General features: G+C 38.6%; 1 protein-coding gene across 3 annotated transcripts in view; it reads left to right on the forward strand.

The window, feature by feature from the left end:
* PLCL1 (phospholipase C-like 1) overlaps positions 1 to 24815 on the forward strand; it is a 369884-nt gene extending 345069 nt beyond the window's left edge. For all 3 annotated transcript variants that reach the window (XM_010860923.1, XM_010860921.1, XM_010860924.1), the window contains exon 6: positions 22123 to 24815. In XM_010860923.1, coding sequence (XP_010859225.1) covers positions 22123 to 22305 — 183 coding nt within the window. In that variant the 3' untranslated portion in view covers positions 22306 to 24815. The remainder of the gene's footprint in view (positions 1 to 22122) is intronic.
* The last annotated feature ends 374 nt before the right edge of the window (positions 24816 to 25189 follow it).

The following is a 25189-nucleotide window of genomic DNA, read 5'->3' on the forward strand; positions in this document are numbered from 1 at the left end:
ACAGAGGATGAGATGGTTGGATTGCATCACCTACTCAATGGACATGAGTTTGAGCAAATTTCAGAAGTTAGTGATGGACAGGGAAGCCTGTCGTGCTGCAGTCCATGGGACCGCAAAGAGTTGGACATGACTAAGCACCTGAACTGAACTGAACTGATCACCTATTATCACTCCACCTGACCTTGAAATTGCTATTGGTATCATGGTCATCCTCTAGAAAATTCTTGTTAAAAGGGGGCTGAGTAAAAGGTAGGGGACAATATATTTATTATGAAAGGATGGGCTAGTTTTTGGGTGAACTGATTATTCCTTGCTAGAATTAAAAAGTTGGGGAATGAGATTTTGTGGGAGGTAGATGTCAACAGTCCTGGGAAATACTAAGTTGAGATGAATGTGTAGTCAATGGCACCCAATCTATTCCTTCATTTGAGAAATACTTTGGAGGCTTGCTTTGAGCAAGGCTCTGTGCTGCCTGCTGAGGATACAGCTGTGCCCATGACAGAGGCAGCCACTGCACTCAAAAAGTGTGCATTCTCATCATTGATGCAAATGCTAAAAAGGGCAAGCCATGAAAGTGAAAGTCGCTCAGTCGTTTCCATGGAATTCTCCAGGCCAGAATACTGGAGTGGGTAGCCTTTCCCATCTCCAGGGGTTCTTCCAAACCCAGATCTCCCATATTGCAAGTGGATTCTTTACCACTGAACCACAAGGGAAGCCCGTGAAAGCCATAGTTGGTTATTTAATTCTAACTGTGGCCAGTCCTGTCAGGAAAGAGGTTGGAGAGAGTGAAAAATAATTTTACTTAATTCATTGTATTGCTGAAGGTTGGGATGATCTTTTAGCTCATGTTGTCCAGTGTGAAAAACACTAACCACAGATATCTATTGAAGTGAAAATAAATAAAATTAAAGAAAATTATGTATTCTATCTTTATGGCACTAGTCACATTTCAGTTGCTCAGTAGCCACATGTGCTTTGTAACTGTTATATTGGACAGTATAGATATAGACTATTTCCATCATTGCAGAAAGGTTCTTTAGCAAACATTGTCTGGGCTACAGAGTTATACCAGTACTACAAAGTTAAGTAACAGAGTCCTTCACTGTTAATTCCTTAGAGAACAGAAGATATCTGTATCTATTTCTTCACATATATATGGACAAAAGTATCTATCTGGAACAAAATAGCCCACTTTTGGCTTCAGGGCAAGGTACAAATCTCAGGTTAGTCTGGTCTTCAAAATGAGGAATGGGGCTTGGTTTTAAACTAGAGATAGATTTCCTTTTCCTTTAGTATTATGAATGTTGAGGTTTAGCATTCTTAGAGTTTTCATTTTTATATTTATGAGCAATTTGTAGTAACTACAGGCTTTTGATATTTTTTCCTTTTTATTTAAAAAAAACCTGACTATATAATATAAACCTTCTGTGGTTTATAGAGATGAGAAATGTTGGAAACTATTCCTTTAAAATAATCTAGCAGTGCTTGGACCCTCCACAGCCGGGAGAACTAATGTCAACTTCACTGCAGCCAAGCTCCACTTTTCCAAGTAGAAGGAAAAAAAGAAGAAACTGAAATGTAGGTAGAGAGGAAGGAAGTCCGCTGTGATGGTTCAGTACCCTTGAAGTTGACATTAGGGGAAGACTTTATTAAAAACTATGCAACCTGAAACTGAGGATTAAAAAAAATAATATGTCATGGTGGAGGATATGGTTCTGTTGCCGCTCCTAAAGGTCACCCTTTAAAGGGAGCCGAGACGGCTGCCAGGACCCATTGATTTCTCTCAGTGCTGAAACATCGTCTGGCAGGTGTCAGCCTGGCTGCTCCAACACGTAAATATGGAAAGTTGAAGGACAAGGAAGAATGGCTAAGGGGATAGCGCTAGGAGATGGCTAGAATGTGTTGGTGTTTGTTCTGAATAGATATGACGTACATTTTTACATAAGCAGAACAATGAACATGCCTCTGTGAAATAAACAAATATTTTCCTTAGAGGAATGCAGCTTCTCAAGTCTCCAGGGTAACAAAGTTTTAAAGCCCTGACTAGGTATATACAGTTCCTTTAATTTGTCTCTGATGAGGTTGTTTTGCCTTGTTAAGTAGGTCATTTCCTTAATGACCATAACACTGCTTTTATTTTTCTTGTATTCATCTTCACTTTCCCCTGTACTCCAGCCATGAACAACCTTCTGCAATTCTCCAAATATCCTATGGTGGTTCCTGCTTCCTGAGGGTGATTTTACTCAGAGGCTAACCTTTATGATTTTTTTCAAGTTACTCAGAAAACAAAGAAAGAGGGGTAAAGAAGAGTAACACGATGTGTTGTCCCCAGGGACAGTCATGGGGATTTTCCAAGGCGCCATGTGGAGGGAGCCATCCCTATGTTGGTGCTTCTCTCATTTCCATTTGGGTTCCAAATCTGAGGTGCTAACATTCATGCTGCACTATTAACAAGTTAAAAATGATAAACTGTTTCCTAAAAAGATAGGCAACTGAGGAAAACTGGTTTTAGCTAGTATGGTGTGTGTGTGTATGTGTGTGTGTGGTGGTGTGTTCTTAACCCCTTTGTACCCTGGTAGTTGTAAAACTAACATTTGCCCTCCCCTTTCCCGTGTTATTTCTAGTGTTGGTGTTTCAGTCACAGCAGGATGGGAGAAGGGCAACGAGGAGCGTCCATGGGGTTGTTGTTCAGTCACTAAGTCTTGTCCGACTGTTTGTGACCCCATGAACTGTAGCATGCCAGGCTTCCCTGTCCTTCACTATCTCCCGGAGTTTGCTCAAACTCATGTCCATTGAGCCAGTGATACCATCCAACTATCTCATCCTCTGTTGCCCGCTTTTCCTCTTGCCTTCATTTTTTCCCCTAGCATCAGAGTCTTTTCCAATGAGTCAGCTCTTCTCATCAGGTGGCCAAACTATTGGAGTTTCAGCATCAGTCCTTCCAATGAGTATTCTGGGTTGATTTCCTTTAGGATCGACTGGTTTGATCTCCTTCAACCCACATCGTAAATGCATAATGATAATATGTCCTGAATGCTAAATCATGCTAATAACTCCTTTCAAGTAGAGGAAAAATCTTTATGTCTTAGAGCTATCAACAAATTATTTAAACTTGAGAGCTTTACATCATATTAGGTTAAGTTATGCATGTTAAAATCCAAACAGCAAGTATAAAGTTACTGCCTTATACATGAAAGAGACATTTATATTTTAACCTATTTATTGTTATGTGAAACAAATTTATTGAACATTTTACAATTAGTTTTTTCTTCTTTCACCAAATTGATAAAGCTGATAGCTTTTTTTTTTTTTTTTTTGCTTTGAAGAGCCATGACTGTTATGACATTGTAAGTTCTCAGAATTTATTTGAGGTCACTCTTACATACTTAGAATGATTGAGGTCCGAATTCTCATGGAAGCAGAGGAATTAACCAAATGGTGTTAGAGGGCCGTTACTAACCATTGAAACAGACTTTGTGGACAGACAGAAGCTTCCTACCTAAGCCTCAAACAGGGGAGCCACCTGGTGGACAATGTGAGAACACTTCATTTTTCAGGAGTAGTTGAATGCATAGGCCATATGCAATCCCTGCTTTTTTAAGTTTTTAGGTAGATTTATTGATATATTTAAATTAGTATGCTTTACAAGTTTAATTGATGAGTAACTTTTTCACTTCATACAAATAACAAGCTCTGAAATAAGGACAAGGAACATTAGGACACTATGAAAATCAAATGAGAACAACAATCAGTCCAAGAAGGAGAGGCTTTTAGTTATTCCATTTCATGTTTTGTCTTTGTTCTCTCACAGTTCATTGTTCAGTTTGACTGTGTTTATGCATAAAAAATGGCTTCTATACATACTTTCAGCTCCCCTCTGGCTACTCGACTTCCTATCTCTCTCTTCGCCTACACTGCCAAACTTCTTAACAAGGTTGTTTATACTTGCTGTATGCACTTCCTTACCTCCCACGCACCCCTTAGTCAACTTTAATCTGTCTTCTCCCCCTGACACTCCATTAAATTGTTCTCACCAGAGTCACCAGTCACCTTCTTGTCACGAGATCTTGTGGATGTGTGTCAGCTTTTATCTCCCTTCACTACTTGGGAACATTCTGAGGGCTGATCACTCCCTCCTCCTTGCATCACTGCTTTCCTTGATCTAGGGGATATCCTCTGCACATTCCTGGCCTTCCTCTTACATCTCTGGCTTTTCATCTCAGGATTTTTGCAGGTTACCTTTCCTCTACTCTTCTATTAAATTCTGGTGTTTCTTAGGGTTCTAGGCTAGGCTCTCTCACTCCATCCCCTCTTTCTGGGTCATACTGTCCATGCAAATGGTTTCTATTGCCCCCTCTATGCTATTGAATCCAAAGTGTATATCTTTGGTCCAAGTGTCTCTTCCTACCCTTTTGGATGACCGCCACTCCCCACCCATCCCTCCCAACTACCTATCAGGTATTGCACTCTGGAGGTCTCTCAGCCATGAAGAGGTCAGCTCAAACTGTGCTCATCTCCACCCACATCTCCTGCCTGCCCTCCATGACACCTCTGCTATTCCTACTTGAATGAGTGAATGACAACTCTCAGCAAGCCAAATAAAGTCCTGGGGTAATCCTTGATCTTTTCCCCAAACCTCCACTTCTAAGCAGTTACCAAGCATCACTGGTCAGCCTCCTAAATATCTCCCTAAGAGGTCTCCATTCCCATAGCTGTTGCCTTAGTTATTTATCACTCTGGTTAGTGAAGAACCTTTCCTTCCCCATCTACCCTTGTCCTACTCCAGAACACAACACCTGGGAGACCTTTCTAAAGGTCTGGTCATGGCCATTCTGCCTTCTTAAAGCCCCACCATGGTTTTCCATGGCTCCTCCTGCAAACTTCTTACCTTCCCCTGTGGAGCTGTTTGTGACCTCCTCCATTCCAGCTTTGCCTCTCATCACCTTCCTCTTCTGAGCGCTACCCCAGCCACACTGGACTTTCCCCTTGGAGGTACCAGTTACACTGTCCTGCTGAGCAGTTATAAGGCCGTCCCTCTGCTGTCATTACTGCCCCCTGGGAGCCTTGGTTCACACACTTGCACTGGGCCCTTCACCTGCGCCCCTGCTGTGAGCTCAGGTGCCAAGTCTTCAGGAGACATTTTCTGATGCGGTGACTTCACCCCCTGCTGCCCCCCTGCCATCAGGGTTAGGATCTTTGTCACGTGTTTTCCACAGTCCTCTGTTCTTTCCCTAACAGAGCACTTTTATTGCTTCCTTATTTCTTTCCCACTGAACAGTCTGTCTTATTTAAAATAATGAGGTAATGAATTTTAACACAGTGATTTTGAATCGAGCCCTAATTAGTAAATGATAGACACTGGGTATATAAGGTGAACTCAGAGAACATCTCATCCCATTCAATGTTTAATAGAGCAGGAACCGGCCCCTCACAGGAGTGAATGATATTCCCAAGGTCACACAGCTGATTCACGATGTGTTGATCATCTTTGCACTGCACTGCACCGCATCACCGGAGAAGGCAATGGCACCCCACTCCAGTACTTTTGCCTGGAAAATCGCATGGACGGAGGAGCCTGGTAGGCTGCAGTCCATGGTGTCGCTAGAGTCAGACATGACTCAGCGTCTTCACTTTCACTTTTCACTTTCATGCATTGGAGAAGGAAATGGCAACCCAGTCCAGTGTTCTTGTCTGGAGAATCCCAGGGACGGGGAAGCTGGTGGGCTGCCGTCTATGGGGTCGCACAGAGTCGGACACGACTGAAGCGACTTAGCAGCAGCAGCACTGCATCAGCTATAATCCCTGTCCTTTCTTTTTGACGATTCTGGTTTTCTCTACAAGAAGCTTAAGAAAGCCTTAGCTTGGGCAGAAGTGTGCTTTTAACTTTGTTTCAGTAGTTTTTTTTTTTTTTTTTGGCTTGAGTTACAGGGAACCAGGGACTCATTCAGGCTTTTTCAGGTGAGACTGTGACAATGTGGGCAACTCATGTCCTGGGAAGAAGGGGAGCCACAGAATGGGCAGCCTCACTGAACTGTGGCTAGAAGATCATGACAGTGTGAGCAGGCTTTAGGGCATTGTGTTATCTTTTCCTCTCTTAGGAATAAGAATTTAGGAATTTTCACTCTAGTTCTGTGGCCTTAGGTTCAGCTCTCTCCTCTCTTTCTTTCCTCTCTTTTCTAGCACCTCTTTTTGTTAGCAACTAACTAAGGCTCACAAAAGTCATACCTTTGACTATACAATGAAGGTCCGTATAGTCAAAGTTATGGTTTTTCTAGTAGTCATGTATGGATGTGAGAGTTGGACCATAAAGAAGGCTGAGTGTCAAAGAATTGATGCTTTTGAACTGTGGTGTTGGAGAAGACTCTTGAGAGTTCCTTGGACTGCAAGGAGATCAAAACCAGTCAATCCTAAAGGAAATCAGTCCAGAATATTCATTGAAAGGACTGATGCTGAAGTTGAAGCTCCAATACTTTGGTCATCTGATGCAAAAAGCCGACTCATTGGAAAAGACCCTGATGCTGGGAAAGACTGAAGACAGGAAGAGAAGGGGAAGACAGAGGACGAGATGGTTGGATGGCATCACTGACTCAAAGGACATGAGTTTGAGCAAGCTTTGGGTTGATGGTGAAGGACGATGATGCCTGGTGTGCTGCAGTCCTTGAGGTCGCAAAGAGTCAGACACGACTCACTGAATGAACAACAACAACAACAGCTAAGGCTTTTCCAGTTTTCCAGGCTCAGTTTCTGAGAGAGTTCATCTAATTGGTTTGACTAATTATTGTCACTGCTGCCTGGAGTCAGGCCAGTTCATCAGTCACTGATCCCCTGTTGATGGGCCACTCTTGGCCCAGTGTGATGCTTGGTTTAACCAGTCACGGCTGGGAGGTGGGCTTTTTCTTTTTCCAATCTTTTTCTAAATTTATTTTTAATTGAAGGATAATTACAATATTGTGTTGGTTTCTGCCATACATCAACATGGATCCGTCATAGGTATATATATGTCTCCTCCCTCTTAAGCCTCCCTTCCACCTCCCACCCCATCACACCCCTCTAGGTTATCACAGAGCCCCAGTTTGAATTCCCTGAGTTATACAGCAAATTGCCACTGGCTATCTGTTTTACATATGTTAGTGTATATGTTTCCATGCTACTCTTGGGAGATGGGTTTTAAAGCACAGAGCAAGCCATCCAGCTCAAGGTCAGCCTGGTGCTGTTTTTTTAGAAGGAGTCTGTGGTCTTGGACAAGGTCATGCAAGGCTTGTCAAATGGAGTTCTGGATCCTTAATTTGGGGATAATTTAAAGTTCCTCTAAAAATGTGGAAGAATTTTTTGGTTTGTATAGCTAAGGCCTAAAAATATACCAGCTACTGAAATATTGAAATTGAAGTTTCTGATAGTTTGATTTTCAGAGTCATCTATTCTGGGAAGAAATCTGAGGCTTGCCTAGGAAGAACAGCATGACATTCATAAAACTGAATGGGCTTAGTGAATGTACAGTGAACTTTTCCAGGCGTCTGTATTTATAAAGTTGATTTAAAAATAAGAATATAAGAGTGATGGTATTTGACATTCAGAAGAAATGTTTTGACAAGTGTATGTGATGATTTAGTGGTGCATATTCTGGGGAGTGGACAGGAGTGAAGCTGTGGAGGTAAATGTATGTCTTTAAGGAAGTAGTACTTATTGCTGTGAACTTGCCCGTTAAGTTTCCCCAGGCACTCTCCTGTCATTCATGCTTTTGCTCTCACTCACATAGCTGGATCATTATTTTCAAGATGCTAAGAATGTGAAACTTGAATGGATTCTGGATTTTTTTAAACATCTGTAAAAGATGTTTTGGTACATTTGAGCAAATTTAAGTGCACCGCTTTCAAATTAAATGACTGAATGAATGCCAGCTTTGTTGGGGGCTATGATAGTATTGTGGTTATATAGAATCCTTATTTTCATGACATGCCTACTGAGGTATACAGGATGAAGTATACACAGATAGATGGATAGCAATAGATAAGTTGATTACGCCAACATGACATAATATGGACAACTGAGAAATTTAGATGCTATTATGTTAACTTGCGAGTAGCATGATTTTTGAAATAAACATTAAAAAGCATGAAGAAAATGTGTTGCTAATAGTTTGGTATTGTGGATGGCTTGAGTTTGAGATCTGAAACTTGAGAAAGTCTCAGATGAGCAAACGCAGGTCTTGACATTTTCTTGGAGTAACAGTAATCTGGTCTTTAACCAAATGTGCTACTGGATTTGGGCCATCAACAGTGAATACTTCATTAATGACTAAATCTCTATAAACAGTCACTGTGGAGGGAGCTGAGTTGGCTGCAGCTCGATTTAACTGTTAATAAAAAGTAGCCCAATTCATTTAATAAAGAAATGGGTGGAGCGTACAAGGTGGTTGACCTTTGACAGTGTCTTGCTGATAGCTCTTTGGCCGCTGTAACCAACACCGAACCTAGAAGTCATGCCCATGTAAATGGGTGCCCATAGAGCCACTGGATAGGCCAGTTCGGCCCACGCCATGATGCACTCCTAAAGGGGACAGTTTCAGCCTTTGTAAAAGCATTATGGTTTGGCAGAGAATAAAGAATAAGTGTCCTTGGTAGAGGGCAGGTCTAGACCAGACGTAGTACGTCTGTCATTGGGCTGCAGGGGATGCTGTTCACACAAACAGGGTGAAAGGTGCCCCTGGAGTGGTGCAATGCAGGGCCAGATGTCACAAGAAGCCACTTGCTTACTGAACGTCTCAGCACTGTGACCGCTAGGCAGTTGAAACCATTTTGTGATCTGATGTTCACTCTTTTATTAATGTAGCTACACTCTTATTCTGGCATTTTTGAGATTTATCTTTTGGGTGAATAAAAAAGCCAATACTTTAAGCAATGCTATCACTAATTTCTTAAACTAAAACGTTACCAAGTGAACTCCAGAATGAATTTTTAAAAATATCCTTCTAATATTAGTAACTACCTTTCTAGGCTTTGTCTGTTCTGAGGTTTGAGGCATCCTACATCTTTCAGGCCATTGTAGATAATCTTTTTAAAGTGAAAATTGCATGAATTGGCAAAACAGAGGTTTTTATATTAAGAGAAGCTCACGCTGTGTTTGGCTTGCAGCACTCAAGATAGTCATTCATTATACAAGGAAAGTTAATTTGAGATATTATGATATATTTTTTGTGATGATGACCATCTATTACTAAAGTTTCATTTAAAGTACAATTAATAGCCTTTGTCACCTTGCTAAAGGTTGGTGTTACTCTTTTGTCCTTTCTAACTAGAGCTGTTGACAAAAGGCAGATGATCACAATAATGGGAAGCAAAGAGCAGGGAAACCAACAGGCAGTGGCTTCTTCTTGTTTTATTGAATGGTTCTTTGTCAAAATGCCTGCAAGAGAATTCTCAGGATATCAGTATCACCGCACAAACATAAATTCATAAAGCTTTCTGCAGTGGAATCATACTTTTAAAGTTTAGCTTAGGGTTTTCTATTATTCAGCTCGGTGGTGTTGAAGCAATTTTGTTGACATTTTCTGTAAGTGGATTAGGCTCACAGTCATTTGCCCAAAGCAGACAGATGGCTTCTTAAACAGAGTACCCTTGCAGAAATCTATCTTCTGGTATCTTCAGAAATATAACAGGTCTGTCACAAAAGATAATGCTTGTCATTAATTTTTTTTCGGTGACAGATGACTTCAGTTCATTTTAAATTTCTCATCTGGCTTAAATGAAACAGCTGTTTTTTTAATCTCAGTAGTGAGCAGCGCTTCCACAGTTTACACTGAACAATGTTGTAACTTCTAAACTACAAAAAATAAACTTTCAGAGGGGGGAGGATTATAGGGTCTGGGATTCTCCAAGGTAAGTTCCCACATGAATGCAATTGTTATTCTTTTTATTTTAAACATTATGAGATTTTTCATGGGGCTAAGGGTGATCAATCCTGAATTTTATTCTCAATAATGGTTTATTCCCCCTGACTTTACCAACTTGCTTTTTTTAAGCTTCAAATTACTTCATGTTTCCTTATATTTTAGAAGGTAAAATACAGTAGACATCTATAACATCTATAGATGTTTATAATGGTACTGATAGTGAAACATTGCATTTACTGAAAGCTTTAAGTTTTCAGTTTATGGACTAATAGTAAATAGCTAACAACCTTTAGTGTTTACCATGTATGCCAGGCATTGTTCTAAACGATTCACATGTATTATCTCTCTTAATCTTGCTTTTAACCCTGGAGATGGCTACAATTATTATAGTCATTTTATGGATGAGAAAACTGAGGCCTCAAATGACCTTGCTAATACTTGGTGGGTTTTTGTTCAAGGAGTCTAACAGGTGGCACAGTGTTCTCTAAAATGAAAACCAATCATCTTCTCCACACTTTCCCTACTCATGAATCTTCTATCATTGCTTCTGTATTGCAAATTTCTGAAAATTTGGCTCAGATTAAAATTATTATATTATTCCAAACTTTGTACCCATATTGAAGGAAAAGGTCAGATATCAAAGTATGAGCACCAATGTAGTATTTATGCTAAGGACATTCACAAGTTTTCTCAAAGGACTTTTTATTCTTTTTTAAATCAAAAAGTCTTAAGCTATTTTCTCCTTCTCTACATTTCTAAAATCTATTAGATGACATGTGCAGCATAGCATGTAATGTACCTAAATACAAAGAAAAATAATGCAGTGAAGAAAAACCATCTGTTATCCTGGGAAGCAGACATTATTAGTTATTTCCCTCATGCTTGTTTTTGTGCGAACCTGGGAAATATATTTATTTAGCTATCTTGAGTCCATTTCTTCATCCATGTAGTTATGAAAACATTATAGCTATTCTTCAAAAATTTTAAATACTGACTGAGAGCTCTTACTTGGTGGAACAAAATGACGCTGTCACTAAATTAAACTTTACTGAGTATTTTCCACTTTCAATGTTTTTTTCCCAGTTTAAATTTCAAGGAAACAAATAAATTCTAAGTAATGAAATATAAGGAAAAATGGGATGTGTCAGACAATTTTGGTGCTGTGTCATAGAGGCTGTATACTTCTAGACCAATCACCTCCTATGCTATCTGTATCTGTAAGACTGTAGGAGGATTAAAGATTCAAGGTGAGCATCAAAAGACCTTCACATCGTATCTCACTGATTGTAAGATGTCAGGAAAGAAATGAAGATGCCACTCCATCTTTCAAGCTGTTGTTCAGTTGTCACTTTCACAGGGAAGCCTTGGCTAATACCCTAGACTACCTGTTCCTGCAGCATCCAGTTCCTTTAAGCATGTAGCTCAACTTGCAATTAGGCATAAATTTGTTTTTGTGACTTTTTGATTTATGCCTATATCCCTTACTAGAGTTAACATTTATGTGGCTGGGGGTCATCTGTGCTCAACATGGTATCCCCAGATTCTAGCCTGATGGTTCTTAATAGGCATAGTACTGCCCCCTAGAGGGTATTTAAAAACATTGTAGAGGTGACTTTCAGAGGGAGGGGGATTCTCCTGCCATTTAGTGGGAGAGGCCAGGAATGTTGGCTTTCCTACACTGTGCAGGATGGTGCAAAACAATGAAGAATTGCTCCATGTCCTTCAAGACTTTCTTGAGTCTTGCCTGACTGCACATTCTAAAATACGAATCAGAGGACTTTTGTAAATGATTGTTTAACAAGAAGTTATGTGAAAGGCCCAGTACATGAGAAGGAGTTACTGAGAGGTAAGCCGAAATGAATAAAGATATTGTTTCCAAATTACTGAATAACGTATTCACTCTGGGCATTCTGTCTACCTGATTGTATAATTTCTGTAATTGTAATATTGGAACAACCTGAAGTGAGATATTGGTTTTGATTTGATACTTTGTTATTATTGATAATCCATGATAAGCCTTCCACAGTATCCTGTGAAGTAGAAGCTGATATTATCAACCACAAGGAAAATGTCCTTTGAGGTTCTTTTGAAGATTTGGCAAATTTGATGAGATGTGCTGGTGCTGCTGCTGCTAAGTCACTTCAGTTGTGTCTGACTCTGTGCAACCCCATAGACGGCAGCTCACCAGGCTCCCCCGTCCCTGGGATTCTCCAGGCAAGAACACTGGAGTGGGCTGCCATTTCCTTCTCCAGTGCATGAAAGTGAAAAGTGAAAGTGAAGTCGCTCAGTCGTGTCCAACTCTCCGCGACCCCATGGACTGCAGCCCACCAGGCTCCTCTGTCCATGGGATTTTCCAGGCTAGATGTGGAGTGGGTTGCCATTACCTTCTCTGTGATGAGCTGTATGGAACATTATTTACTTCTTAACTTGTGGGATTATCACATTTTTCTCCATGGTGAGATTCTGTACTTGTCTTGACATATTATCCCTATCTTAATTAAGATTATTTCCTTCCTTCTTTTATTATATGTAAGCAAGTCTGGTCTGTTGCCATTATTTGTTTATATACTGGTATCTATGTGGTACATCAGCATTGTCATTTCCTGTATCTTATGTGTGTAGAAAGGCATCTGGTCCTGTTATCTCTCTTTTAAATATTAATGAATCGTATTAAGTAAGTACAAGTATCTATCTACCTCATTATGGTTTCCTGAATGCCTGCTTGGGTGTTTACATGTTGAAATACAAATTATTTTATTTTAAATGACCATTCTTATTTCGGGCAGTGTGTGTAGCTCAGTTGGTAAAGAATCCGCCTGCAATGCCGGAGACCCCGGTTCAATTCCTGGGTTGGGAATATCCTCTGGAGAAGGGATAGGCTACCCACTCCAGTATTCTTAGGCTTTCCTGTGGCTCAGCTGGTAAAGAATCCTCCTGCACTGTGGGAAACCTGGGTCTATGGAGTCGTAAAAAAGAGTTGGACATGACTGAGCGACTGAACAACAGTAATATATTATTAGTCTTTTATTTGGAGGAGGGCACAGCAACCCACTCCAGTATTCTTGCCTGGAGAATTCCCATGGACAGAGGCTCTTGGTGGATTTCAGTCCATGGGGTCACACAGAGTCGGACACAACTGAGCGACTAAGCAGACAAGCACAGTCTTTTATTTCTAGACTCTCAGTTTCGTTCCATTGGTCTATGTGTCTTTTTATGACAGAATCATACTGTTTTGATTAGCTTTGTAACATAGTTTGAAATCAGATGTATGATGCCTCCAACTTGTTCTCTCTCAGGATTGCTTTGGTTATTTCGGATCTTTTTTGTTCTGTATGAATTTTCGTGTTATTTTTCTCTTCTTGTGAAAAATGCCACTGGAATTTTGGTAGGGATCACATTGAATCTATGGATGGTTTTGGGTAATATGACCATCTTAATTGTAATTATGATCCATGATCATGGGATAGCTTCCCATTTATTTGTATTATCTTCAGTTTCTTTTATCAGTGCCTTTAGTTTTCAGTGTACAGATCTTTCACCTCCTATGTTAAATTTATTCCTAAGTATTTTATTATTTTTGATGCTATTGTAAATGGAATTATTTTATTTCTTTCACTTTCTGATAGTCTGTTGTAGGTGTATAGAAATACAACTGATTATATTTTTATGTTGATTTTGTATCCTGCACCTTTACTGAATTCACTAATCAGTTCTAACAGTATTTTTATGGAGTCTTTAGGAGTTTCTATATAAAACATCAGGTCATCATTTTACTTCTTCCTTTCCAATCTGGATATCTTTTATTCCTTTTTCTTGCCTAATTGTTCTGGTTAAGTCTTCCAATACTATGCTGAATAGAAATAGTGAGAGTGGGCACTCTTGTCTTGTTCCTGATCTTAGAAGAAAAGCTTTCAACCTTTTACTATTGACAGTTAGAACCAGACATGGAACAATGGACTGGTTCCAAAATGGGAAAGGATTATGTCAAGATTGTATACTGTCACTCTGCTTATTTAACTTATATGCAGAGTGCATCATACAAAATGCTGGGCTGAATGTAGCACAAACTGGAACCAAGATTTCAGGGAGAAATATCAATAACCTAGATATACAGATGACACCACGCTTATGGCAGAAAGCGAAGAGGAACTGAAAAGCCTCTTGATGAAAGTGAAAGAGGAGAGTGAAAAAGCTGGCTAAAAACTCAACATTCAAAAAACTAAGATCATGGCATCTGGTCCCATCACTTCATGGCAAGTAGATGGGGAATCAGTGACAGACTTTATTTTCTTGGGCTCCAAAATTACTGCAGATGGTGACAGTAGCCATGAAATTAAAAGACACTTGCTCCTTGGAAGAAAAGCTATGACCAACCTAGACAGCATATTAAAAAGCAGAGACATTAGTTTGCTGACAAAGGTTTGTCTAGTCAAAGCTATGGTTTTTCCAGTAGTCAGGTATGGATGTGAGAGTTGGACCATAAAGAAAGCTGAGTGCCAAAGAATTGATGCTTTTGAACTGTAGTGTTGAAGAACACTCTTGAGAGTCCCTTGGACTGCAAGGAGATCCTATCAGTCAATCCTAAAGGAAATCAGCCCTGAATATTCATTGGAAGGACTGATGCTGAAGCTGAAGCTCCAATGCTTTGGTCACCTGATGTGAAGAACTGACTCATTGGAAAAGACCCTGATGCTTGGAAAGATTGAAGGCAGGAGAAGGGGACGACAGAGGATAAGATGGTTGGATGGCATCATCGACTGGATGGACATGAGTTTGAGCAAGTCCCGGGAGCTGGTGATGGACAGGGAAGCCTTGTGTGCTGCAGTCCATGGGGTAACAAAGAGTCGGACATGATTGAGTGACTAAACTGAACTGAACTGATGGTGTTACCTGTGGGCTTGTCACATATGTCCTTTTGTATATTGAAGTACATTCCATATATACTCAATTTATTGAGAGTTTTTTCATGAAATGATATAGAATTTTGTCAAATGATTTTTAGGCATCTGTTGAAATGATCATATAATTTTTATATTTCATTCTGTTAAAGTGATGCAATTATGTTATTATTAGTGAGTAGTATTTAAATAATGTTAAACTACTTCATTTACATATAGGACTGTATATGTTTAAGTGTATTAGTCAACTCAGTTGTGTCTGACTCTTTGTGACCCCATGGAGCCCACCAGCTCCTCCATCCATGGAATTCTCCAGGCAAGAATACTGGAGTGAGTAAGCCATTCCTTTCTCTAGGGGATCTTCCTGACCCAAGGCTCAAACCCAGGTCTTTTGCACCGCAAACAGATTCTTTACTGCCTGAGCCACCAGGGAAGCCCAGTACTCTCTCTCTCTATATATATATGCATACTCACACAATGACACAATAGTTGTCTACTCTATATTGAAAACTAATTTAAAAAAACATGGTTAATACAAAGATTGTTATTTGAGAAAGACGTGTGGAAAAAGAAAATCTTATTTACCAGGTCTTAAAAGATATGTCATCAAATTTAACTTTCAAACATAATTTTTATTATGTTGAATATTAATAGAGTCTGACTTCATATTTTTTAGAATCTTTTGTATGGTTGTTATTAAACAAGTCTTTCTGTTTTATTCTTTAATGTTTTGTGGCATTGAATTATTCTAAAAGTTTTTTTGAAATATCTTCTACATTTTGTAAATTATTCTTCTTTCAGATCTAGGTTCTCAGATACTAAAAATACTTACTTAGGTTCTGTTTCCATAATCTTCAGAGATATTTGATTAATTGGAGTTCTGACAAATACTAAAATGTGTCATGAGGATAATTTAAAAAACTGAACTGTATAAAAATTATAAAATCTAATGGCTCAGGTAAACATGTCCATTGTAGTTCACTTTTTTCTTCCTATAAAAAGGAAATAGTTTAATGCTTTATGTGACAAAGATTGAAAAGCAGTGTTTTTTCTTTTTTTTTTTTTTAAGTTAAGAGTTTCAGGAGAAGAATAACACAGAAAGTTCCATTAAGTCAATACTCTTAGACCAGAACTACTCTTCAACTACTCATCTATATTTCTTGAATGTTCATAGGGTAAAAATTCCCATTTTTAAGAGGCAAGTATAATGCCTCTTGGTTGACAAGGTCTTGAAAAATAATAAATCTGAGTATTGATAACTTTCTGCAATGAGAATTTCTATTTTTGTGCAGTTGAGGTATTTTGTACGTAATTTCCCCATGGCTACATCTCTGTGCCTGTTACTCTTGCTAACATGTTGTATACATTCTCTACATAACTAGGCTTTCATTCTGGAGAGCAAGAATCCCAGGCCATCTTTGCACAGTTTTACCCAATATTTCAGTAATGTAACATCAAGAGAAATATATCTGTTTTGACACCAACACATTTTTAATTTGCTATTTTGATTTCTCAAATAAAGGACACTGTAATGGTTGTGTGTATCTCTTTGGAGCAAAACACTTACACCTTTTAGATGATACAAAGATTCCTCAAAAGCATGCTTTTTGAACAGTTATTAACTGTGCACAGCCCACTACAATATGGTCATGTCCAGCAAATGGAGCTGGAATAAATAAAGAGGTACTAACACCATCATACTGTCTGTGGCTAATTTTTGCCGCAGTATTATCCAGGGGTGACTCTAGCTGTGGGTGTTGACACTCACGTGGGTAGAATTTCAGGGGAATCTGTCTGCCACTGAGTGTGTGATGACACATAGCCACACAAGCCTGCCTGGTGGCAGTGTTGCATTTGTTTATGGGTGTCATTGTGAATACGTGAGGGCCTCTCTATTCCCAGAGTCTTGATTAACTGCTTTAAATATTTGTGGTGTACTCTGAGGCAACCCAGACATTTCCTTCACACATGACAAGGACACTAGTTATAATGTTTGACTGCTCTTTCATGCACTGATATCACAAGGAATTGTGCAGTTCATGGGAAAAATGGATATTAAAGACCATGGATGTCTTTTGTAAGTTACTCTGCCAGAATGTAGCCAAAACTATTTTAGACTGTTTTCAAACACTGGAGGGAAACTGCCTTTCTTAGTATGAACAGGAATAACACAAATTCTAAACGTCTTTTGATAGATGATAAAATGTATTGTTATATAGCTAAGAGCTGACTTGCATTTAGAATTCTAGCCTCTTTTATGGTTTTGAGACAATGGGTACAAATTGGTTTATGTTTAGTATATTGTGCTCAATAAGTATTAGCTTCTGTTTAGTATCGCAATAGCATTTTAAAGTTTAAAAAATTTTTTTATTGTGGTAAATGTCACATAAAACATACTATTTTAACCATATTTAACTGTACAGTTCAGCAGCTGTAAGTACATTCACATTGTTTTGCACCTCTCACCATCATCCATCTCCCGAATTTTTCACTTCCCTAAACTGAAACTCTGTCCCCGTTAAACACTAACTCCCCATCCCCCTCTCCACTCACCCTACCTCCTGGGCCCTGACATCTACCAATGTACTTTCTGACTCTATGAATTTGTCTATTCTAGGTACCTTGTGTAAGTGGACTCAAACAGTATTTTCACCTAATGAATATTGGAATGCATTTTTAAGGTTAGCTTAATATGTGTCCTACAAATAGAGTGTGCCTTCTTTCCCCCCGCCCACCCCCCATGCTATACAGTAGGTTCTCATTAGTTATCTCTCTTATGCTAAGTTGCTTCAGTTGTGTCTGACTCTTTGTGACACTATGAACTGTAGCCTGCCAGGCTCCTCTGTCCCTGGGATTCTCCAGCCATGAATATTGGACTGGATTGTCATGCCCTCCTCCAGAGGATCTTCCAAACCCAGGAATCGAAGCCTGGTCTCTTACTTACAGCTCTGGCATTGACAGGTGGGTTCTTTACCACTATCACCACCTGGGAAGCCCATAGTAATGTATAATCATTCCCAATCTGCCAATTCATCCCATCCTCTTTTTCCCCCCTTGGTGTCCATACATTTGTTCTCTACATCTGTGTGTATATTTCTGCTTTTTATTGTCAGTAATAATTTATTAGTAGTAATAAAAATTGTGGTGGCATGGTAGTATATCAGTCCCATTTGCAATCTAAATGCATCACATATTTCTTGATTTCTAGATAATGTATTTTAACTGCAATTTAATGATGTTGGAAAGATTTGATTATGAATGCTTAATGTATCTTTTTTTAAAAAAAGTCATTAATCATTACTAATTTTTAGATTCAAATTTCTGTAGTGATTTATGGTTTTCTATGATTCTAAGTGTTACTCTTTAAGTGTGTTGGGATTTGCATGGACTCTGACATTTGGAAGCCAAATAACCGTGGAGGTCATTGTTGGGGCTTTTGATAGCCCTCTTGTCTCAGCATCAGTCATCAGCATCAGTCTGCCTGAGATGCCCTTTATTACTTTTACTTTTCTTCAGCTTGAAGCAGTCCTCATGTTTTCCCCTGAAGTGTCCCTAGTACTAGAGGAGAGATGCTAAACATTCCCTTGAGATCGCTCATATATTGAAATGTTGGCAACAGCTTGACATTTCTTTCAAGTTGAGTATTCAATGGTCAGATTGTCCATTAATTGTTCATTCCAGGCCATTACAATCTCAGATTTATTTTCCCAAGAGATGTTACGCTTTATATACCATCAAGTAAAATGAATTCTCTTGGGCTTCTCTCCTTTCTGCCTTTCTCCCAAGACCTCTGTTGGAGGAGAATTTCTAAGTATACTCTTTAGAAATGCCCAGTTATAATACTCCTTAAATGAATACTACACACTAGTATCTTTAATTGGCTTAGCTCAGTGATCTAAATACCTAATATACCTTGTGGGAAATGATACACAGGACAGAGCTATTTCAAGGGAAGAGATATGGTCTAAGCTGCCTAGTTAGGGAGTTTGAGAGGAAGTGCGATGGAGTAGAGAAAGGGTGCTGGTTGGTCAATAGAAATCACTGCACATATAGTGGGAAGAAGCCAGCCCTGGAAAGGAATGGCAAGATGGGGGTTGTTAACAGTAAACTTCACCCTCTTCACAGTTTTGCCTAGAATGAGTCTTTTCTGCTTCTGCTTATTTAATCAAGAGGACTCAAGGAGTTTAGTCACAGAACAGAAAGATGACCTCTCTGCTTTCTTCTTAAAAAGAAAATTGAAAACAGCATTTTTACATCAGTATTTAAGTGTAAATCTTAATAATGTAGTCTTTCAGTTTTTCTTGTTCTATTAGTTAATAGATTAATTTTTCTTCTAACATTTTTTACCTGCCTATATCACGTACCCAGGACGTGTTGTCTCTTAGTCATCCAGAGATGATGTCCTTGTGTTTTTGTGTACTGGCACAAGCTGTCTTCTCCAATTGACCTTTGTTTTCTAGAGAGAGTGACTTCTGTTTACCAAAACTGGCACAGTCCGGCTTTTAGGCCTGGATGACGCTTCTCAGAACCGATGAGATGACATTCTGGCTGATTAATTAGATGTGTTTCATAACCTGCTGCCAGAAAAGAGACATGAGAGCATCATGCATTAGTAGTATCAAGCTTGATATTTTTGTGTATTTCACTGCTCTCTTGCAATTAGGAAAGATGCCAGCTTTGCTTTTGTCATGCTTTAAAAATGCTTGATGAAAATTTCAACACTAAGAGCAAAGGGAGCACTTAAAACTAATACTCTGAAAATGAGTGTGGGTATAATCTGTTTATTAATACAGTTTGTTTTTTTAAAGGGATGTTTGCATTTGTAAAACCAGTAGCAGTATACCTATCTCAGTAAAAACAAACCCTTATGGATGCATTTTAAATAAGTTGGTAAAATTTATATTAAAATGTGCACAACATCAAGACATTTATTTAGCAGTGGTGGTGGTGGTTTAGTCACTAAGTCATGTCCAACTCTTGCGACCCCACGGACAGAGGAGCCTGACAGGCTACAGACTGTGGGATTCTCCAGGCAAGAATACTGGAGTGGGTTGCCATTTCCCACTATTTAGTAGTTGACTATGTCAATTGCTTTTTATATCACCTAATAGCATATTTACTTGTGATTATTTAAATCACAAACAGCTTTTCAACATATTTTTTTAACCTTTAAACGTATGAGGAAGGCAGAAGAATGTTTTCATCATTTTTACAAGAGATAAAATGGCACAGGGAGAAATTGTTGGAGCTAAAAGCACAACGAAGATCCTCTGACTTTTGTCCCTGCCAACATATCTTGGTGCATCTTATCTTCCTGACTGTAGATCCCATCTCTAAGTTCTGTGCCACCTGGGCAATGATTGTCTTTTTATCTGTCTTGTTTCCAAGGGTAACGATGACTGGGAGGCTTTAATATGCTTTGTAGAGTGCACAACTTGCCTTGAAGAGATGCCATATCATGTCGTGGTTAAGACTACAGACTCTGGAGTCAACTGCAAGACTTTATTTCAACCCCAGCTCTACCACTTAGCAGCTGTGTGACTCTGGGAATGAGGATCATTCTGGGCCTCTATTTGTTTTTTTACTCTAAACTTAAAATAAGAAAAATGCCTATTTTGTGGGGATGTTGTGACAATTGAATAATGAACATATATAAAGCATGAAGAAGGATGACCACAGAGAGCAAGCACTTTGTATGTTAAATTATTATTATTGCTTAAGGACTGCATTTTCAAGGCGGATATGACCTTCTTTTTAACTTTCAAAGGGAGCTTATTATTGTCTATACTCCCCAAGTTCTGTTGGTGTAGTGCATATTTTTCCCTTTGAAAGTCCCTCTATATCCTAGAGTGTTCAGTCTCTAGTCTAGTCTTAGTCTAAATTCTAAGTGTGGTGTATGAAATACGGTAGGCTTCCCAGGTGGTGCTAGTGGTAAAGAACCTGCCTGCCAATGCAGGAGACGTAAGAGATGCAGGTTTGATCTCTGGGATGGAAAGATCCCCTGGAGGAGGGTATGACAACCCACTCCATATTCTTGCCTGGAGAATCCCATGGACAGAGGAGCCTGGCAGGCTACAGTCCATTGGGTCACACAAAGTCAGACACGACTGAATTTACTTAGCACACAGGCACACCATAACAAAAATATTAGACAAAGCCTTACTCATCCTGTGTTTAAAAGTGTTGTTTGAAGGATTGAGCTATTATGACATAAGATGGAACTGGCAAGTGCTTGTACAGATTTTGAGGAAATATTCCAAAGCATTTTAAATACAAGTTTTCTCATATACCCTGAGGTGAAAGCCTTCATCAAATTAAAGAGAGCAAACAGCATATCATGCATAAAATAGATGACTTATCTTTTCTTGGAGTCTCTGCTTTATACAGAAACTCTCCAGCAGCTCGTGTAACCTCCAGTTTCAAGGTCATACTCTCATGCATTGTCGTGAGAATGAAGCTAGGAGACAGAACTGCTTCCTCTTTTGCCTGTACCCTGTGGAGACATGTTCTGGCTTCCCCATACTTACTTCTTCCGCCCCCTGGGCCAGTGTCAGCATACATTCTTGATCATCACAGCAATGAACTAAAATAAGAAAAAAGATAATGGAGAAAGATCACTCAGGCTCTGATATAACTGACAATGGATGATATTCTGTGATCCTTGTTTGCTTTTTTGTTTTGATTGACACACTAAGCCTTCAGAGCCTCTCCTCCATCAACGAGATGGGAACATTGTTTTGAGGATAATGGAAGAGATGGAAGGAATGTGGGTAACCTGGAACTTATCAGACTGCAAACTGCAGTGATGATGCAATGTATTAAAAAAAAAAAACAAACAAACAGCAACTCACCAAGCATAAGGGTGTGTGATTCACTTTATGGAAGATATTTTGCTTAATAAGACTTTGTACACCAAGCAGCTGATTTAATTTTTGGTTTTTTGAAGAAGAGCTTCTTTCCTTGTTTTCTCCCAAGCTTAGGAATGCTGGGCTGGGTGGGACAGGAGTTGTAGCAATGTGCAAAGTCTCAAACCCTGGTGATGGAAGGGCTGAGTGTCCTCCATACATTCAGAGGAGGGTGTTTCCTCCCACTGGAATCTCAAGGGGGCTGCCGGCAATCACAAAACCAATGGTGAAAGCTCAGGTTGAGGTCCTTGAGTTAAATTACAAAGACCCTCAATAATGCAAGATGCGGCCTAAACCTGGCAAAAGTGGGCTCTCGAGTCCGAGTCTGTTTCCTCACTGAGCAATAGCAGGAAGCATATAGAATGATGTCACTTAGGATCTTCCTGGCCTGTAACTTTTTTCTTTGATGTTTATTTCTGCTTGTTTGTAGGGCCAGGGAGACCTGTTGAAGAACGCCAAGAATGAAGCCATAGAAAACATGAAGCAGATCCAGCTGGCATGTTTGTCTTGCGGCCTCAGTAAAGCCCCCAGCAGTGGAGCTGAGGTGAAGAGTAAGCGCAGCCTGGAGGCCATAGAGGAGAAGGAGAGCTGTGAGGACAATGGGAAGCTGTGACCCCGAGCCGCAGCAATGCCTTCACCTAGCCTTCCTGCCAAGGACTCTGGTTTTCCCTTCTGATTTGCTTTCTTTAATAAGGTTTTTAGAAGTTCACAAGAAGATGCCCTTTATGGGATATTGGACATAAACAGATATTTTCACAGCGTCAGTATTTTAATGTAGTTAATTTATCTAAGTTAAAACCTCTAGAAGCAGTGTTTTAAAATTCTGAGATGTGTGTACACACTCATGTATGGATGTGGGTGGAAGTGTGTGTATGTGTGTGTGTGTGAGAGAGTGAGAGACAGAGAGAGATAGAGAGCAAAAAAGAAAGATTGAGAGAGATGAGTGGGAAGGGGAGAGAGAAGTTGAGATTCTGTTAAAATCTATTCTGTGTTGCATTATTCATTTGGTAAGTTATTACTTATCATTTTGGGACAAATTTGTTAATCTGAAATTCTAAAGAGCACTTACTATAACCTGTTGCTGTGTTTAATTTTATTTCTCTACCTTTGTCATTTAATTTAGAGATCTTAACATAGCTTATTGTGGAAGGAAGCCAAAGTTACCAATGCATAGATATTTTAATAGATTAAATATAGATTAGACAAATTCCTAAGAATCACAGTAGAAATAAAAGTGAATGAAAGCTAAACAGTTGATCAGAATTTCTGGAGGATCAGTTAGTGAACTCTTTAAAATATTTATTAAATAAAAGCAATTTTTAGAAAGCTTTTTGTAGTTTACTAAACAGATGTGATGTCATTGGGAAAGCTGATCATAAGTGAATTTATACCCACCCACTCTGAAACACAGTGAAAACTCTGTTGAGATTAGAATTTTGATGTGACAACAATATTCAGTTATGAAATTTCAAGGTTGAGATTTGTAAGAATGTCTCATTCTTCCAAACTGGGGATCTAGAGTTCATTTTCTCTAACAAACATGGGCAGAGAGGAGGTCTTGGCTTTCATTGCATTTAATTTATAGTACTAAATTTAAAGACGTCATCCAAACAATATCATATCATCATCTTGAGATGATATAAATTCTGTGCATCAGATAACATTGTGATGATTTAAGGACTAACTGATTACAAAAATCTATTATATAATTTTAACACATGCAGAAAAACAAACACGCCAAAAAAGCAAATGACTAATTCGGGTACATTTATAATTGCATCCAGATAATTTTTATCCTAATATCTTCATAAAGTACTGGAGTATAATATGTTTGTTACCTCCAACAGAACTAAATGTTCTATGGTTATGAAAATTTATTTATTTGAAACATTGCTTTTATTTTGAAAAGCTTCTTAATTAATTTGGTTAACAAATATGCTAATTTGGGGGAAGCTAGGGAAGATCATTGTTGAACTTTTGCAAATACAAACATCTTCTATGGCTACTGTGTTATTTCTGACTTCTTAACACTATTATGCTTATGTTGCACATTACTGAGACAGTAAAGATATAAAACAACACTTTTATCGTTCTCTTTTATTGGAAATTAATGGAAAAAGGAGCGATAATGAAAATAAGTTTTTATATCAAAAATATCTTACAGAATATACATCCACGGACCAGATATGATGATATTTCTCCCTAGGTTTAAAACTGGGTGCTTAGAAAGCACACAAGCTCATTTGAAGGTAGGTTTCCAATGGTATACAGTAACCAGAAAATGTCCTTACCCTCCATTGTAAAAAATACTTCCCCTGCACGGTAGTTACAAGGAATAGTGGAACATGGATATCTAAGTCCTTTATGATGAAAAAGAGGCGATATAAATAGAAACAAAACCTTCCTGATATCAACCAATTGGTTGGTTTCACCTGTGGACTGCTTCACCTCCCTGAATTCCTTGTGGAAAAATCCATGCCTTTACCAGAGAGACAAGAAGACAAGCTAAAGGGTGGCAGACTTTCAAAGGATATTTATTCATGTATTTATTTTAGGGTCAAATCCAATCTTCAGAGTGGCTTCTTTGGTTTATTCTGTTAGCAAAAATGAGATCGTATTATAGAAGCTGTTTTGTAACAGGCTTTTTACAGCAATAAAAGCAGTACATCCTGAATATCTTTCTGTGTCAACAATATGCATGTACATTGGTACTGTCAGCCTTTGAATTGAAAATAGTCCATACATGACATATTTTATTTGGTCACTGAATCTTTTTCAAAAAATTTTTAAACAATAGACAACTTTTAAACATGAGATTTCACATAAAATTTCAATTTTTTACTTCACTTAAAATATTGGCTATACTGACAACACTAGACCCTCCCCCACTTCTTACTTGGCATCAATTAATTGGAGTTGCCCTCTTCAAAAGGGGCACATGCTGTCTAAGTCTGCCAAAGAGTCTCTTCACTCATTTATGTTACATCTTGCCCCTGTGGTCATCTTAAGTGGTGATCCTTGATCCATATCATTATTTATAATGAAGACATAGTGTCTTTGTATGTGGATTACCATGACATATTTTACCAATATCCTATTGGTAGACTTTTATCTCCTAATTTCTTATTATATAAGCATTGCAGTGATGAAAATCTATTTTTGCAAAGTTGTTCAGCTTTTTCTCTAGGATAAATTTCTAAAAGTGGAATTCTTGGTTAAAGAATAGATATATTTTTAGGGATTTTGTGATAATTGGCAGTTTCTGGAAAACTTATGCAATTTAATTTCCTACATAAGTTTATGAAAGTGTACAAATCTTGGCTAATATAAAATTTAATTTTTCTCATTTCATCTTTACCAATCTACTATGTTAAAAATCTTACTTCTCTTTATCTTTATTCTCTAGTCAGATTGAACACACTTTAATATGTTCATTGACTATAAATAATCTCATAGAGATTGTCTTTGTGGACTGTTAAATTTTTATCTTTTATTAT

Source organism: Bison bison, unplaced genomic scaffold, assembly GCF_000754665.1.
Source record: "Bison bison bison isolate TAMUID 2011002044 unplaced genomic scaffold, Bison_UMD1.0 scf7180017864471, whole genome shotgun sequence".
NCBI classification, from domain to species: Eukaryota; Metazoa; Chordata; class Mammalia; order Artiodactyla; family Bovidae; genus Bison; species Bison bison.